This window comes from Morone saxatilis, unplaced genomic scaffold, assembly GCF_004916995.1.
Source record: "Morone saxatilis isolate NCDOM2014 unplaced genomic scaffold, NCSU_SB_2.0 Contig1, whole genome shotgun sequence".
Lineage (NCBI taxonomy): Eukaryota > Metazoa > Chordata > Actinopteri > Moronidae > Morone > Morone saxatilis.
This window is the reverse complement of record NW_023339651.1, coordinates 9841250-9859676: the sequence shown is the minus strand read 5'-3', so window position 1 is coordinate 9859676 and position 18427 is coordinate 9841250. Positions and strand designations below refer to the sequence as shown.

General features: G+C 39.5%; 1 protein-coding gene across 3 annotated transcripts in view; it reads left to right on the top strand.

The window, feature by feature from the left end:
• The first annotated feature begins 303 nt into the window (after positions 1-303).
• Positions 304-18427, top strand: part of nrap (nebulin-related anchoring protein) — a 19848-nt gene continuing 1724 nt past the window's right edge. Inside the window, exons 1-41 of one of the 3 annotated variants that reach the window (XM_035662135.1) lie at positions 304-571; positions 1248-1342; positions 1528-1615; positions 3048-3143; positions 3655-3762; positions 3926-4033; positions 4121-4225; positions 4358-4465; positions 4561-4668; positions 4893-5000; positions 5390-5506; positions 6314-6418; positions 6627-6734; positions 6953-7057; positions 7214-7312; positions 7435-7539; positions 7665-7772; positions 7885-7992; positions 8089-8286; positions 8380-8484; positions 8587-8685; positions 8778-8882; positions 9995-10102; positions 10262-10419; positions 11073-11226; positions 11314-11418; positions 12787-12885; positions 13066-13170; positions 13278-13385; positions 13703-13816; positions 13929-14126; positions 14284-14388; positions 14943-15041; positions 15138-15242; positions 15353-15460; positions 15776-16087; positions 16173-16277; positions 16844-16942; positions 17041-17145; positions 17255-17362; positions 17772-18083. In XM_035662135.1, the coding sequence (XP_035518028.1) occupies positions 506-571; positions 1248-1342; positions 1528-1615; positions 3048-3143; positions 3655-3762; positions 3926-4033; positions 4121-4225; positions 4358-4465; positions 4561-4668; positions 4893-5000; positions 5390-5506; positions 6314-6418; positions 6627-6734; positions 6953-7057; positions 7214-7312; positions 7435-7539; positions 7665-7772; positions 7885-7992; positions 8089-8286; positions 8380-8484; positions 8587-8685; positions 8778-8882; positions 9995-10102; positions 10262-10419; positions 11073-11226; positions 11314-11418; positions 12787-12885; positions 13066-13170; positions 13278-13385; positions 13703-13816; positions 13929-14126; positions 14284-14388; positions 14943-15041; positions 15138-15242; positions 15353-15460; positions 15776-16087; positions 16173-16277; positions 16844-16942; positions 17041-17145; positions 17255-17362; positions 17772-18083 (4959 nt within the window). In that variant the 5' untranslated portion in view covers positions 304-505. Of the gene's footprint in view, positions 572-1247; positions 1343-1527; positions 1616-3047; positions 3153-3654; positions 3763-3925; positions 4034-4120; positions 4226-4357; positions 4466-4560; positions 4669-4892; positions 5001-5389; positions 5507-6313; positions 6419-6626; positions 6735-6952; positions 7058-7213; positions 7313-7434; positions 7540-7664; positions 7773-7884; positions 7993-8088; positions 8287-8379; positions 8485-8586; positions 8686-8777; positions 8883-9994; positions 10103-10261; positions 10420-11072; positions 11227-11313; positions 11419-12786; positions 12886-13065; positions 13171-13277; positions 13386-13702; positions 13817-13928; positions 14127-14283; positions 14389-14942; positions 15042-15137; positions 15243-15352; positions 15461-15775; positions 16088-16172; positions 16278-16843; positions 16943-17040; positions 17146-17254; positions 17363-17771; positions 18084-18427 lie in introns of all 3 variants that reach the window. The other 2 variants (XM_035662125.1, XM_035662145.1) reach the window with 2 other exon arrangements.

The window sequence follows — 18427 nt, the reverse complement described above, 5'->3', positions numbered from 1 at the left end:
TTTGTAAGTATATGGAGAGCCGCTAAAAACCAGAGTTAAATTCTTAACATACTTAGCTGATGAATGTAAGTAAGACTAAGTAAAAGTATTACACAATGTATTACACTTTTATGTCTAAGTGTCATGGCAACATGCCCAAAGTTGAACCAGCTGTCCAACTCAGGAGCATTACACATACAGTGACATCTGAACGCTCTGTCTCTCTCTCTCTCTTCCTGCAGACAGACAGCTGGACTCAGCCAGTCCCCTAGCCTGACATGGAAGGGGGTTGGACCATTATAGGACATGGTGTCAAGTAAGAGAGAGTTTCAAAGATTGACTGTCACAGAGCTAAGTTAACCACCACCAGAGACGCACTATCACGACTGTCTGGGGGTCACTGCCAGTTCCTCCACTAAACTGCTGCCTGACTGATCGACCTGACTCTTGTTTTCAGCCAGCCAATTTCACACTTGTTTTTTCTCTTCCGATATTTTTCCTGAAGGTTTTCACCACTGCATTCACCATGCAGTCCTGTGCCAGGTGTGGGTTTGTGGTCTACCCAGCTGAGAAGATCAACTGCATTGACCAGGTAACATAGAAATATTGTTTCTAAACTGTATTATTACTTTTCTATCATCTTCAGTTCTTACATAACACATCTGTCAAAGTGTAAAATTGTTATTAAAATTTGAGGCATTTGTAGATGTAGATGATTGCTATAGATTATGTGTTATAGAAAAACACAAACAACCTACACATTCAAGCTATTCCAAGTATTTCTCTGCATCAACGGCAGCACATGGCTCAGTGTACAAAGATCTGCCAATAAACTACAGTTTAAAAATACAAAAAGTTTATATAGAATTCTTCTATTCTTCTTAATCTAACATTTTTAATATGATATGTCTCTAAGTACATGTTTGAACTAAAAACTAAACTAGTAATAATACATTACAAAAGAAAGATTTCTGTTTAAACATACTGATTACTGCGTTGTTACCTCTGCACCATGAGAGGTTTAAAAGTCCCATAAAAGCTATATTTGAGAACAAGTCAGCAAGTCTAGTTTGAAGATCATGTTGTGATTGCCGGTGTTATTTTGGGCCTTGTACAATTGAAGCTTATTAATCTGATGTCATATCAGAAATTACCTGTCTAAGTTTAAATATTGTTTCCACACAATAAACTAGACTGAAGTCATGTTTCCGAATTTAGAGTTCAGTTTTAAGGACCCTCTGAAATAATGTAATTTGTCTTTTTCTCAGAACTGGCATAAAGCATGTTTCCATTGTGACATCTGTAAGATGGTGCTTACTGCCAATAACTTTGTTAGCCACAAGAAGAGGCCATACTGCTCTGTGTAAGTACTATAATAACGCCTTATGATATAACATATTATCTGAGTATAATCCCAAAAACGGATGACAAATCTATCTTAAAAAGCCATTTTTTGTGTAAAATAGATACACCCTTTTCCCCATTTGTTTCCATGAACTCAAAATTCTTGATTAAAATGATGACCACCTTTATATCTCAACCCTCCAGACACAATCCAAGGAACAACACGTTCACAAGTGTGTACGAGACACCCGTCAACATCAATGCGAAGAAGCAAAGCAAGGCGAGCAGTGAGGTACGATGATGTCATACGCAAAAACACACAAGCAGCAACACGAGACAAAGTATTTCGCCTTGATCTGAGTCAGGGCGCATTGTTGACAGGCTGACATAAGTCTCTGTCTATGCCATGAGTGAAATGGTCATTTATCATTGGGTTGTCATGACTGGGTTAACACTGGAGAATGCTATTCATGGTCGTCATTGTGTTGTGTTTAGATCATCATCAAGGGATTGATGCACACATTACAATTTAATTTAAATAAAGCTAAATTTGTAATAGTATACCAATAATATATAATTTAGTACAACGTTATTTTCACACACACAAAACCACTGGTAACCTCACAAATGACTCTTTATTTTATTTATTAACCTACAAACACACATGCAATCAGAAAGCACACGACCCTAAGCAGACACGTCATTACTATCAGAAAAAAAAGATCTGATTCCTCCTTTAATGGATGGAAGAGAGAGAAAAGGTGGAAGGCTGCTCTGAGTCCACGGTGACGGCAGCGGTGAGGAATGGAGAGTGCTGCTCAGGTTATTTCTGTTCATGTGACAGAGGCGAGAGACAACCCCCTCTGCTTAGCCCGCTTTATGCTTCAGGGGGCTAAAATTATACGTCAGGAAAAACAGCCTCACATCCCTTCCTCTCCTCTGCTCTGCCACCTGTTCCTGCCTGTCTGTGTGTCTGTCTGTGTCTACGAGTTCATGCAATGTTCTTCGGCTTATATTAGCACTAGGCTAGCAAGCTCATCAGCTACTGCTAGATGCCACTAGACAGCTTTGGGACTTAACTTGTTGATATTTGATCTGAGGTCTGATTCAGACCATGCTGAGTGACCCTCAGCACTGTCCACTAAACACTTTGGGTAACACGCAGAGTTTTTGCTTTTATTATTTACTTAGTGTTACCTGACTTGTTTTCAGTGAGTTTTTACAATTTAAAACATACTAAAAGTTTTGAAAGTTGTTACACATATGTTTCTCGTTAGCCCTTCAGCGCTGATGCTCCAGAGAGGTCACTCTTATCCCCTGCAACACGGCTATTCTAATATTAGTTTTGAACATTTTTACAGCTTAAGGATCATTAGCAAACAGCTCAGAGTTTCATCACTCAGTGCTCCTTTCTGGATCTTTCTTGGCAGGTCCAGCTTTATCTTGATTAGAACATCTCAGTTATTAATAACAGAGCTCTAATATTATCCCTCCAGCATTAAGCATGTGAGCTCAAGTTGACAACATAAGAATAGAGGGATGTTTGCCTGATCTGAAGTCAGGTTGATATCAGTCAGAGCTGACAGTTTTTTTTTTTCTTGATTCATGCATGTGTTTATAGTATCCAGCTACCGAAGTGGATTCTGTAAACACATGTCTAGTGTGCGCATGTGCAAATGTGTGCTGGTCTTGGCTTAATGCTTGTCGTCTATATGCACTTGTAGCTGAAGTATCGCGAAGACGGTGAGCGCTTTATGTCCACCTTCCACCATGACATGAGGTCCATGGAGCTGGAGAAGGCTCGTCTAGCCAATCAAATGGTCAGTCAGGTGAGCTCCCAGTAGAGCAACTGGCCATTACACCCAGTTAAAGGGAGTTCCAGCACAAATTCTGATCTTTCCTTTTGCATATATTTAGTATATATAACAAACAATCCTACTTCTGTACCTTTTTCTTTCTCCTACCCTTGACTTTCTTTGTAAACAGCAAAGTTATTGTGTGCAGTGATCCCAGGTTTTCATTCAAATAATCATTTTTTAATCATTAGTGATCATGGAGGAGAGTTAGTCAACTAACTTATTTTACTAGACTGTAACAATGTCATCTTCACTCTGTTCTATTTTGTATGTACTTTGAATTTGGTCAAATCTTTTGTTTCTGTCGACAACAAAGCTGTGCAAACACAGATTTATTTCATGTCAATCATATCATATATAGAGGCTAAGTAAACCAGAGAAGAAGTATTTGAAAAAGGCCCTAAAGGCATGAAAGATACAATGTGGCCTGTCTCGTGAATGTCTGGAAATGGTTTGTCTTCCATATTTCAAACAGGCCTTTCAGTCGAAGTCTGAGTTCTCACAGCAGCAGACATGGTACTCAGGCATGGTGACCAACCAGGAGATAGTGACGATGTCTCAGGCCCAGAAGACCATCAGTGATGTGAGCATACATCTTTTTATTCCTCAACGCTTTCATTTTATAAAACCTAAATATGGGGTTATAGTGTCTTTAAATAAATAAAGTGGTACTTAAAATAAATAGAACTATTTTGCATCCATAGAGGTCAAATGCCCTGAATGATTGATTTTATTGACTTTGGCAGGTGAAGTACACAGAGGAGTATGAGCAGTCAAAAGGAAAAGGCAGCTTCCCTGCCATGATCACACCAGGTTACCAGGCTGCTAAACAAGCCAATACTTTGGCCAGCAACGTAAGTTGGTATAATTTATAGACTAGATAGACCAAAATTTAAACAGTCACAATTCATGTTTAAGTTAATTGTTTTCTCTTTCTTCAGTTGGAATATAAAAAAGGACACGAGGAGAGAGTTTCAAAGTACACCACATTTGTTGACCCCCCAGAGGTGCTTCTGGCCAAGAAACAAGGACAAATTGTTAGCGACGTAAGCTTTAAGCCTTTCATGATCACTTTATAATACTGAGTATGTTTTATTTCATTTATATGACGAGATGTTATTGATAATACCTTAGAAGTCTTTTTCACTTAACAGAATCATTGTTTTTTTTCCCTCCAGTATGCCTATACAGAAGAGTATGAGCAGCAGAGAGGCAAAGGTAGCTTTCCTGCACATCTTACACCTGGATACAAGATATCAAAGAAGGCCAGTGAGCAGGCCAGTGATGTAAGTAGATACAATATAAAAATGTACACATATGCATACAAACACTGTTACAGAGGTCTGATCATCGGTTGGTAATGGTTTTCATGTCCTACCAGATAAAGTATCGTCAGATGTATGAACAAGAGATTAAGGGTAAAGCCAGCACTGAGGCAGCAGCGGCTGAAGCAGTTCATGCCAGAGAAAATGCAGAGAATTTCAGCCAGGTAAGGAATATACTGGTACTGTTTTATTGGGTTTAAGCCTCTAGTAAAACCACTTATATGTTAGCCAGCCTCCTGGGATTCACACCCAGGGTGTTGGCCTTCACCTTATCCCATACGATTTAATTTGAACCCACTAAACGCTTTTAGAATATAGTTTATGCAGTTTATTTCTACTACTATTTTTACACTTGATTTGAATGGATTAAGTTATCCTCTGTTTGCAGATTGCCTATACCGAGGAGTATGAGCAGCAACGAGGCAAAGGAAGCTTTCCTGCCATGATCACTCCTGGTTATTATCTTGCCAAGAAGGCTCAGGAAAACGCTAGTGATGTGAGTATCAACCTGACAGCAGTAGGCTGTAGGCCCTTCATGAGACATCACTGCATCTTGAGTTTAAAGTAGTTGGAAGGTCTGTTTGCTGAGCAGTTAAAAAGGGACCCTGTATCAAATGTGTAACCATGTGAACTGGTTGTAAATGCCATCAAAACATTACAGAGTGTAGAGTGTAAGGCCTGGCCTTGTCATCACTGGACCAAATAGATGAGGGACTACGTCGAGAAAGCCTCTCCATGTTGTCATTCTTAAAACTTTTCACCCTGACTAAATTAGACTGTGCGTGTGCATGTGTGTACAGCTAATCTCCTGATCCTACAGACATACAACATACATGTTGTCCTCCTATACATGTATGCACTAAATCATCTTTCATCTCTTTGCAGCTAAAATACAGGAAGGACGCGAACAAAATGAAGGGCACCTCACACTTCCATAGCCTGACATCTGAGGACAATCTGGCTCTAAAGAATGCCCGAAAGATCAACAAGATGGTCAGCGAGGTGAGTTTGTCAAGCTCTCAAGGCAAAGACCCGACCTTCATACAGTATATTTGTCTTTTATCTTATTTATAGCTTTATCCAGGAAGTCCAAGAAGTTGGTTTTATAAATATGATCAGTCTAAGCTAAAGTTTTTGACAAATACAAATGTTGTTGCTCAGTGCATGTGTGTTTGAGAGCTAGAAATATTGGGCATACTATGTCAGTTTCCAGTAGACACAAAGCCACCTAACTTGCATTTTTAGCATTTCTGAAGTGCCTGTCAGGTGGAGTTACAGCTCACCTACAAGGCCACAGGACATCCCATCAAACTAATGTTACCTCACACACGAACACGGTTCATCACTCTTGAGCAACTATTCTGAGCCTTGGGAATATGACATCTAAATGTGAGCTATTAGCATCTATTCTGAGCCTTGTCTTCCACTAAAAACCATGCTGAGACATTATTCAACCACAGTAGCTTTTGCTTGTCTGTGAACAATGTTCCGATTTAGCTTGAACATTTAAAGGTGACAAAATTCTCCCTGTGTGGTATTTGTGTTAAAGAGACTGACAAGTTAAATGGTGCCTTGGTGTCATTGTTCAGCTCAGCAAAGCATATTTAAGATTAGAGGTTTGTCTCATTGACGTTTTTGTTGCGATGGAGTGTCTGTGATGGTGACTGATTCGTGGCAGGCACTTTATATTTAGCACATAACATGTTGTCACAAAGGATCAACTCTGACCGTTGGACAACAAGAAAACAGGGGTTGAAATGAAACATTTCTTACCAAGCAGCTGCTGTAATTTTTCCTATTTTCTAACAGGTGGAGTACAAGAAGGACTTGGAGAATACTAAAGGTCACAGCATCAATTTCTGTGAGACGCCACAGTTTCAAAATGCTGCCAAAGTTGCCAAGTTCACAAGCGATGTAAGTATGACATACCTTATTTTACATTATTGTTCTCATACATTTACAAAAGAAAATACCTATGAACCCTTAAAAACATGGAGTACAACTAACCTACAATATTATATGTTTGGCCCACTGTATGTGTCATAAAGGTCAATGTGTGGATATTATGGTTATATTAGAGTCCTGCATACTGATTTTTCTTCATCTTTCTATATTTTTAAAGAACAAGTACAAAGAGAAGTACACCAGCAATATGAAGGGTCACTATGAAGACTCAGGCATCGATAAGAAGACCATGCATGCCATGAAAGCCAGGAAACTGGCTAGTGATGTAAGCCTCATTTTTTAATGGATTTAGCATACTATGGTAATGCAGTTTTAGATTTATGCATATAGTATATTAGAAATCAGTATTGTATTTATTATCTAATATATGGACAAATGTTTACTTTAACTAGTGGTTGATACGGGTTGAATAATGAAATGAAACAAAGTAGATCAACTGCTATGCCAGTAATATCACAGACATAGTCTTCTTGTCAATTCCAGATTTCTTATAAACAAGGCTGTGAACAGGAGCAGGGTGAATACAACTACCCAGCCACCCTCACACCAGGCTACCAAAGCCAAAGGAAGCTGGACCCACTGAAAGATGTGAGTTCTCTCAAACAGAATTTAAGCCTTAAGTGTCATTATTTTGTGTCAATATGTAGCTTATATGCAAATTACATTACTATTACAATGAATCATATTTTCTCATCTAGGTGATACATTTATTAATTGTATAAATTGTTTCCTATATGACTGCAGAAGAACTACAGGCAACACATTGACCAGGTCAAGTACAGTCCAGTGACAGACACACCTGAGATTGTTTTAGCAAAGAAAAACGCTCAGCTTGTCAGCAATGTAAGTAAACTGCAAGGGTTGATAGAGATCACACCAACTACATCAGAACTTTTCAACTGCATTCATTGTATGAATAAATTGTATGATTTATTGTATGAATGTGTTTTTCTTTTTTCTTTTAGCTAAATTACAAAGCAGGCTATGAAAAGACCAAACATCAGTACACACTATCTGAGGACCTGCCCCAAATCAAAAACGCCAAAGCCAATGCTGCCTTGTGCAGTGATGTAGGTTGCACACTTCATATGCACACTTTGAGTATGCATGTTCACATCTGAGCTTATTTACATGGTCAGAAAAACTTCCCATGCTTCAAAGTGAGTGAACTAAATTTATCACTTTATTATCACAGATTAAATATAAGGAAGAGTGGGAGAAAACCAAGTCTAAAGCCTGTGACATCGGTGTGGACGACCTGAGTGTCAAAGCAGCAAAGGCTTCCCGTGACCTCGCCAGTGATGTAAGCAAGCGCACACTCCTAACCCACTGCGATGAGATACAGTATAGTGAGACCCAGCAAAATGCTAAGTGGGTTTAATATGATAATTAAGTCAGCCGGGCATGTGTTTCAGATTAAATACAAAGAGACGTACATGAAGGACAAGGAAAAGGCAGTGGGGATCAACATGAGCGACTCCAAGACTCTGCACTCTCTGCAAGTGGCCAAGATGAATAGTGATGTAAGCTTCATATAACACAAAACAGCATATCTGCACATACTTCCTATGCACTCATACACTCAAAATTAAAAATGTTTTGAATCGTGATCACTTCAGATTAAGTACAAGAAGGGCTCCAAGGAGAGCCAGGGCAACTACAGCCTTCCTCACGACATGATTAACCTGAGCCATGCCAAAAAGGCTCAGGCCCTCGCCAGTGACCTGGAATACCGCACAAAGCTGCATGACTACACCGTCATGCCTGATGACATCAAGGTCCAGCAGGCCAAAAAGGCTTATTCTCTGCAAAGCGAGGTGAGAGACGAGAGGAAGGGATGAGCCCTGGTCTGTTATTCAAATGGCAATAGAAAATGTTTTAAATATTTTCCCCATTTTGTTGCTTCACAGAACCAGTACCGCTCAGACCTGAACTGGATGAAAGGAGTGGGCTGGGATTCCGAAGGATGTATGAACATCACCCAGGCCAAGAAAGCTGGAGAGCTGCTTAGTGATGTCAGTACAATTATGTGTTTATGTTATGTACATATTTTTGTTTGTTAATAAACTTTACATTGTATTAGGTACACTATTTATCTACTGGGCTTTTTCTCACAGACTAAATACAGACAGAAGGCAGACAGCATTGGGTTCACCCATGTGGCAGACGATCTCTCCATCAAACACGCCAAGAAGAGCCAGGAACTGCAGAGCGACGTACGGTCTTTACTGTAAAAGCTGTGTGTAAACGAGTGCATTTAATTACTGTGCACTTTCACATCATATGTCTATCTGATTCTTATTTTCAGCTGGCGTACAAAGCAAACACAGAGCAGATCATACACCAGTACACCATGACAAAAGATGAGCCTCTTTTCAGACAAGCAAAAGCTAATGCTGACCTTCTCAGTGGGGTAAGTTCAGAGAATTTCATCGCAATGAGCAGCTTCATTATGTATCATACTCATAAATACTTCCAAGATTATCAAAGTGGGTAGCTTCACCTTTGCAGTTCTAGTGACCTGTAAAGAAATACGTTTAAACGTTGTTCTAATCTGTTGAACTGTAAAATTTAGTTTTCTTTTCTGATGAAGATATGGGGTGTACTTCAGGCTTCAGTGTTTAGATCGGTTTGTCCTTGCAAAGATTAGATTAGGTTTGTCTATCAAGAAAATGAAGTACAGTAGGGTGTTTTTGAACTGCAGTGATGCTCCCTTTCATTTACATGCTACGTTCATAAAGAATACACAAGACAGTAGCAGCCTTGTTTCTTGGCGTCATGCCTCTTGGGCTGGTCTCAGTGCTGCAGTAGAGTTTTCCATGATGATGTGCTCATACAGTACATTTGAGTGACCTGATCCTGGTCCAGTGTGGTCCGTTCTCAGAAAGATTAATTGATCTAAATCATTTTTAAAACGAACTTCAAATCTTCAACGCAGGATTCTTGTAACTTTTCTTGTAAATTTAGTGTTCCCTTACAGCACAAAATAAACTTGATTAACTGAGGACTTAGTCCATTAAATAGACATTAGGAAAATTTGATTAGTATTGAAAGTCAACCAAATTGGCATAATCCACTTTAAATGTTTAGACGTTTAATTGACATAAGACTCAAACAATGTTTGGCACAAAAAAGTAATTCATGGCCAGTTTGTCTTGCATTTAAAGGAAGTCCCTTCACGAAATTGTCTATTACTGGTGTACGGAAGACGTACTGTGCAACTTTATGTCCTGTTTTCAGAGAAGTACAGTATGTTGCCACACATACTACCACACCACAAATCTACATTTTCTCATTAAGAAACTTTTGTGACTCATCCAAAAGTCTCATATCCCTTGAGTTTATGATAAATCTGTCTGAAAACCAACTTTCAAAATTTGTCATCATTACATTTTGTTTTTTATATAATCAACCGATGTAGAAATCAAATGTATTTTTGAGATGGAGATTCACAATATTTCTGGTGTTTCTGTCTGTGCGACTGCAATGTAATACATATCTCTACTACTCTATTTTGACTTTTAGAAAGTGTACAGGAGCAACTGGGAGAAGCAGAGGGAAAAGGGCTTTGAGCTACGTTTGGACGCTCTCTCTATACTCACCGCTAAAGCCAAAAGAGACCTGGCCAGTGATGTGAGTTATTCTAAATAGCCTGCATCTTCAATGTTGGCCTGAGGAGACAAATTTTATTTTTGTGCAATAATGTATTATTTATCATGTATTTGAACTTGACAATGTTAACAAACTTGGGACATGGACTGGCTCAACCACTGATATCTTATCTCCTTGCAGGTCAAATACAGGGAGAAATATGAGAAAAACAAAGGCAAGGTGATTGGCATTAAGTCCAGCAGTGATGACTCTCAGATGGCCCACTCTGCTCTGGCCACCAAACTGCAGAGTGACCGCAACTACAAGAAGGACTATGAGGAAACTAAGGCCAAATACAGGTGAGACTCTTTGCCTTTTTTCCAATCCTGGTCCAAGAACACCAACATTGATCTGATCAGGGATAATATCACACATCAGACACCAAATGAAAACAGTTAACTGTAGTTGTAAAGCTGGTGAGTTAAGCAGTCATTAATTGAACTGATCTGATTTAAAGCTGGTTTAATGTCAAAGGAGACAAAAGTTATCTGTCTCTGCTGTATGTGTCCTTGACATACTGTGTATGTTGTGATGAGCTCTGAAATTCCTAAAGGATGTTTTCTAAAATATGTTTTTAATTCAAAAATAAAGGTTAGTTTTAGAAGTACAAACAGACTCACTATCATAGATATCTTCCTAAAACACATTGCAGAGGTAATGTCTGGCTTATTAGCAAATTACACTAATCAGCATTGTGGCCAATAATCAGTCATGACAGCAGTCAGATAACACAACACATAACAGATACAATAGTCATTTGCTGAGGCAGAAGACCACACAGCCCTTCACCTTGATAAAGATAAAGTGCTTTAGTATCCTTCTATTTAAGAGAGAATGACTCCAATAACCAAAGAGCACTGATCCAGCATAATACTGTAAATCTGGACTTATATCTTGTGTCATTTTGGAACAAAACTCTTCTTTTACTGTATGAAATGAATCTCGTCCCCAGTGTTCATCTGGATATGCTGAACATCAGCCATGCCAAGAAGGCTCAAGATCTGGCAACCGAGACCAACTACAGGACTTTCCTCCATGAGTATACGACTCTGCCAACTGACATGAATGTTGCCTGGGCTAAGAAGGCCTATGATCTGCAGAGTGATGTAAGTCTCATTGTTGGATGTCAAAATAACAACTTGGGATTCATTAACTACAGGACTGACTGAGGTGAAATTTGTGTCCATATCCAGAAACAGTACAGGTCAGATCTGAACTGGATGAAGGGAGTCGGCTGGGAGGCCTCAAAATCTCTGGATGTCCAGCAGGCGAAGAAAGCCGGAGACCTCGTCAGTGAGGTAATCTATGACCCAGAATGCATTCCTGGAATCAGCTGCAAGTTAAGGGGTTAAATAGTTGGTAATGTTAAATAAAAAAGAGAAATGGCAACACTTACATGGTTAAATGCTAAGCCACAGCAACAGCGTGTTTCTTTCCTTGGCCTTCATTAACATTTCCCTCATTTGTGGTAGTTGTATTGGACTCAAATGTAATTTAAACCAATTATCAATCAGTGTCTGAATAACCACACTTAAGTGCTATTAATAACTGAATTATTAGCGCAGAGAGCATGAGAAAGTGATAAGCATGATTGTGTAACATGTGACTGAAAGGCACATACTTAGATTTACAGCTGAGGTCAGAATGTATTTAAAGACCTGCGGACCGTTTCTGTTCTCCAGAAACTGGGTTAAGTACGTGGACTACACCCAGCTTTAACAAGAGACCCGGCTGATAATAGTGAAGCTGTCACATATAAAAAAGACTCATCTTCACTAATTAGGGCTCCCTCTTTCCTCGTTTCTTTCTCTTCACCAAATTAATTAGGTTTGTGGGTCCACATTGCTTACACTGAAATATTACATCAGGGTTTTTTTTTTGAATGGTAGATTAGGAAACACATGCATGTCATTTGTGCTACCCAGACCCTCTAAGGGGAAAGATGTGAAGCATCCCCCCATTAACACCAAGTGTCCAGTTTCCTAAAAGCTTCTTGGGGCCCAGATCTTCTTAGTTCAGTGGGTGCATGATTAGGAAACAGGGCCAAAAGGCAATATTATGGAAACTTCCAAGCTCTGACATCTCAGCTGTGTATGAACCTTGGTAATGTAATATGTATTAACAAATGCGTAGGGGGAAAAATCCTTTGAGACTACAGATATAACAATCTAGCCTTTAATTAAGCAAGGGTCACGGTATGGTCATAATTTTGTAGTATTTAAAAAAATTAAACTTCCTATCCACAGCCTTTTTTCATAAACACTTCTTTCTAAATGCATGCAAACAGTACATAAAAATATTTCTGTGACACAGCTAGTGCAGACTGGCAACCCCAGACTCTATTCATAACCTGTTCATAAGCAGCCACTTATTTTGAGGGTCATTCCAGTCAGGGATACCAACATTAGACCATGAAATGCCTGACTGCACATAAATAGAACAGAGCCCTAAGCAGACTTCTATGTAACTATGTATCTACTGTACATTTGTCTAATCTACAAAAAATACTAGTTTTTTTTTGTTGCACTTTGCCTGGCAGTTTATTTGTTCTGTTTGTGATCATTTTGTGCCCTCCACTGTTTATCAAATGCATGCGCACCCGTTTGTTTATGGTTTAATCACATTATAACTGTCTGTTTTTTTATGTTTTTTTTTACTAAATCTAGAAAAAGTATCGTCAGAACGTAAGTGGTCTGAAGTATACCAGTGTTGAAAACACTCCAGAGATGATGCAGGCCAAAGTCAGCAACAAACTAGCCGTTGATGTAAGTTCAGCTGTCATTTGTGCTCTCAGTCATTTGTTTAATGCACAAGATACAATAGGCAGTAAATCTGATGTATTTGTTTCACATACAAATATTAACATAGTATGTCTAACTGCACTGATGGCCTCTAATAAATACTGTATATATGAGGCTTATAATGCCCTACTTTCGTGTTTACAGAGGTTGTACAGGGAGAAGGGTGAAAACATGAAGCACAACTACACGCTCAGTGGAGAGCTGCCTGAGATGGTTCAGGCCAAGCTCAATGCTACAAACATCAGCGAGGTAAAACCACATTCAGAAAACAAAAACAGCCAGTCAATCCAACCACTCAGCCACCTGTGTGTGTGAGGTTTTCCACATCTTTATGCATCTGCTGTGTGAATTTTCAGAGCCGTTACAAGGAATCTTGGACAAAGATACGTGACGGTGGTTATAAGCTGCGTCTGGATGCCATTCCTTTCCAGTCTGCCAAAGCATCTGCAGAGATCCTCAGCGATGTGAGCTTGAAACTTACACTTTATGTTATAACATCATGTCATTTTCACCATGGGTCCAAAACACACATGTCTGCAAAAGTTGCAGGCTTTTATTGTTGTAACACAGGACGTAGCATTTTTAAATCACTTACCTGGCACTCTCAAACAATAGTAGAGCCTCAGACAACAGTTAAATCCTATGCTAAAGTTATGTTAAATGTTACTCATTTAGTTTGGTTTAAGTGTCTATTCAGCACACTGATGCCTTGAAACATTTGACACAGCGTCTCGCTTTACTCATCTTGCTACAACATATTGAAAGTGATTTGTCATTTCAGCAAAAATACAAAGGAGAATTTGAGAAGACCAAAGGGAAGATGATCGGACTGAAGGGACTGCAGGATGACATAAACATTGCTCACTCGGTCCATGCCAGCAAGCTGCAGAGTGATGTAAGTGCTCCTTAAGTGTAACTCAAACACACTAATTATATATATAATGATATAATATAATGATATATTATGTTACAAACTCTCTACCCCTTGTCCCTTCGTCCCGCTCCAGATTAAGTACAAGCAGGACTCGGCAAAGCAGCTCTCAAAGTTCAACCTCTCGATGGACATGATGGAGGTCGCCCACGCCAAAAAGGCCCAGTCACTGGTCAGTGATCAGGACTACAGGCTTACCCTGCATCAGTACACCTCACTTCCTGATGACATGAAGGTGCAGGCAGCCAAGAAAGCATACGCTCTGCAGAGCGAGGTGAGATAGACAGCAGAATGCTGCAAATACATACAGTATTTCACATTAGTAAATTGTTGTTTTTGTCTTGTTTATTACTAAAACATTTCTGAAGCAATTAGACCAACTGGATGTTTGAAAATGAGCTGAAAAACTTTAATGTGTGTGTTGGTCACAGAATGTGTATCGCTCTGACCTGAACTACCTGCGGGGTGCAGCCTGGATCGCCACAGGGGCTCTGCAGATTGAAGGCTCCAAGAAGGCCATGGACCTCATCAGTGATGTAGGAGATCTTCTCTTCTTTTGTCTTTTATTTCTTATTCTATTTGTTTCGTGTACATACAGTACTGATGCTCTTATTGCCGTCATGTAGGTGTAGATTAGCAGTTCTCAACTTTGCCGGTCCTTGCAGGTCCTTGCAGGGGTTACATGGGAAATATTTTATTTCACTATTATTTTACTGACTAAAAGTGAACTTAATAAGATAATGTATATAAATGATTATTCTGTTCATAGGTTTCACACTTATATGTTTCACTGTTAGTCAGTCAATTTACAGAATAGACAGTATATAATAATGAAATCTTATCAGATGGTGATCTCTGAGACTACATCTTATCAAATACGGATCCACAGCCTGATGTGTACCAATTTGGCAGTCTTTGACACCAAAAGCTATGAGAACCACTGGTCTAGATCTAAAAAGTCAATTCTAAAGTATAGAATCATGAATATGTGTGTATTGAATCAATTCAATAATCACACATATCTTGACTTTTTACCATGAAATCAACTAAAAATGAACAAACACTAACTTTGTTCTTTCTTCTATAACAGAAAAAGTACCGCCAGCAGCCGTACAACTTCAAGCACACCTCTGTCGCTGACTCTCCAGATATCGTCCATGCCAAACTCAGTGGACAGATCACAAATGAAGTGAGACAATCACCTTATTGTTTTAGTTCTCTCCCAGTTGCTCAGTTAAGCTGTTATTTAAGACTTCAAATGATGTGTTTTATCCCTCTCTACCAGCGTTTGTACAAAGAGAAAGGGGTGAATGACCAGCACAACTACACTATAACAAGTGAGAGACCAGAGATTACGCAAGCAAAGATCAATGCAGCCAACTTTAGTGAGGTACTGACCTGTGCACCATACAATATATTGTAAACATATGTGACTTCATTTTTCATAGAGTGTGTTATTATACAGTTAATGATTTTTGGTTGTTTGTCTCTCTGCTCCAGATCAAGTACAGAGAGTCCTGGCACACTCTGAGGGCTCAGGGCTACAAACTCACCATGCAGGACATCCCCTTCCAGGCTGCCAAGAGCTCCACAGGCATCGCCAGTGATGTAAATATTATTACTGACTGATATAGATTAATATCTGCCAAAAATATCCACCTAAAGAGAGACCACATGTATATACAAAATGCATATAATGCAATGTAAGAGTATAATGCAATCACAGCAACATAACAAACTACAGCCTTCTGTGAGTTTAAATAATGTGCTTTCTAAGTTTCAGAAAAGTAAAGTAAAGTTGTTGCTGGGCTACTACACTGAATTGCATCAAAATACATAGATGTTGCTTATTTAGTTACATCAAGCCACAATTTAATGTCCAAATACAGTAAACTAGAGTGTATTACTTCTGTGTCTCTGCAGTACAACTACAAACACAACCACCTGCTGGAAAAAGGGAAGCACATCGGGGTCAAAAGCGTCTTGGACGACCCGCGACTCCTGCACTGCCTGCAGGCAGGCCGGCTGGCCAGCAACCAGGAGTACCGCAAGGATGCACTGACAACCAGTGGGCAGTACCACCTCACCCAAGACATGATTCACCTGGTGACGGCTAAGAATGCCCAGGCCCTCGCCAGCGAGCAGGACTACAGGAAGAAACTGCATGAGTACACAGTGCTTCCCGACGACATGAAGGTCAAGTGGGCCAAAACGGCTTACAACTTGCAGAGTGAGGTGAGACGTGTGGATGAGGAGGAGATATGAGCATAAAAAAAAGGATGAATCAACTTGACTGACTTTTTTTTTTCTTTATTTCAAGAAATTGTACAAGTCAGACCTCAATTTTATGAAAGGAGTGGCCTGGGACGGTGTGGGTGCACCCCAGCTGGAGTCAGCTAAGAAGGCTGGAGACCTTATAAGTGATGTGAGTAAATGTGGCAAATGGTATTAATTAGGGTGCATGTCTGTTAGCACATACAGGGCTGTAACAGGTCATGTGTCCCCCAGCAATTATCTTACCACCCTCATAATATTATGGGCAGAAAGCAAAAATATATTTCAATTTTTATTTGTAATTATTTAGATTTTTCAATGTTTTATGTACATTTTTTGATTAAACTCCTGCAGGTTGCTAAATGGTAGCTATGGCCCTGATTGCATATAAAGTCACATTCTGCATGTACACAATGTTGTTTTATGAAAAAACCTATACATATAGTTTCTGATAGATTCTATATGTGTGTTTTATTGCTCTGTATGTGCCTTTTAAGTCAATGTAGCATTAGTGTTGCTGTATGAAAGTGTGTAGCAGTAAAAAGGCAGGCGAGACATTTGATTCTTGGAACCTATTGTAATGCTGCACTTTCCACTGACCATATCTGTTCACAGAATTTTAGCCGATAGTATATTTTCATTCTTATTTTAACACAAAAAGTCTCAGTCCATTTGTGTTTCCTACTGTTAAAGTGTGTGTGGTCTTCCTTCATGCAGAAGAAGTATCGTCAGCTGCCAGACAGCCTGAGATTCACCTCAGTGGCAGACTCTCCTGATATCCTCCACGCTAAGACAAGCTATCAACAGTGCAGTGAGGTGAGGAGAAACTTTAAGGAACTTCTGTTGTTCTACTGCAAAAATTCTGGATGTTGTTGGTTTCTAATGACAATATTGTTCATGTTTTTACACTACAGAGGTTGTACAAATCTGGGAAGAATGATGACATGCACAAGTACACTTTACACTCAGATGATCCAGACTTTGTCAGAGCCAAGATGAACGCGCAGCAGATTAGCGATGTAAGCCAGTTTCTCACAATCCTAAATACAAGCAAATGATACACGGAGATATAAAAAAGCCAAAACCACTTTGTGACCTTTTTATCTTTAAAACTCTTTTCCCATGAAGAAAGTTTATAAGTCATCTGGGGAGCAAGTGAAGACATCAGGCTATGACCTGAGGCTGGATGCTATTCCCTTCCAAACTGCCAAGGCCTCCAGAGCAATTGCCAGTGATGTGAGTTCATGTGATGAAGTATAGTTTGTCACACAGTTTGAGTCCCTTCAGTCTGTCTTGAAACATTTTTGAAGCACACACTGGGACTTATTGTATATGCACCTTTTATTTTTTAAATAGTACTTCCTAATGTGGTGAAAAAACAGTCAGGCCTCTGTATTTTAAACTTACACCACCTACAATCTACAGAAAGTAATTCCCAAGTTTTTCAAATCCAAAAGATTTATTACGGAAGTTAGGAAGATTTGCTCATGTATTCTGGATGTAGAACAATTAGCAAAAGTCATTTTAAGGCAGAGCATTCTGAAATAGTTGCAGGTAATTTTAATCCATTGTTATTTTAAACCCCTAAAAACTAAATTTTGTCACAACAACAACTGAAAACTGTTTCTGTTTCTCCCTCCTATAGGTCCGCTACAAGGAGTCCCATCTGAAGGAGAAGGGCCAGCAGGTGGGGCTGCGCTGTGTGGAGGATGACCCCAAGATGGTGCACTCTCTGGCAGCCAGCAAACTCCAGAGCAACCTGGAGTATAAACGCCAGTCCAAGGAAGATCGGGGCCACTTCAAAATGCATGCTGACCAGCCCGAGTTTCTGCAGGCCAAAAAGAGTCAGGCTCAGGCTAGTGACCTCACCTACCGCCACAAGCTCCACGACTACACCTGTGACCCCGAGCAGCTCAATGTCAAGCATGCCAAGCAGGCCTACAAACTGCAGAGTGATGTAAGTCATCTATTGGGTTGAAGGTGGCTTTGCAACAACCAGTGTCATAATTGAATTCACATTTATTCACTATATCTATGTATGTGACAATGAGGAATCCTTTAAATCATATGATTTTATTGAGAAGGTCCCAGGTTCCCTATGTGGCATAGGTTATTTGTTTTGGTTATACACAATTAAGAAAAAATGATGATGGAATTTATTATTCAATCTTGATGGCCTTATAGAGGAGCTAAAAGGAAAGTGAATATTTGACTGTATGCTATTGTTTGTCTGCTGTATGTCAAACCTGGGGAAGGATCGTAATTCAAGTGTAAAAATACTGGTTGGTTTTTGGGACTGGT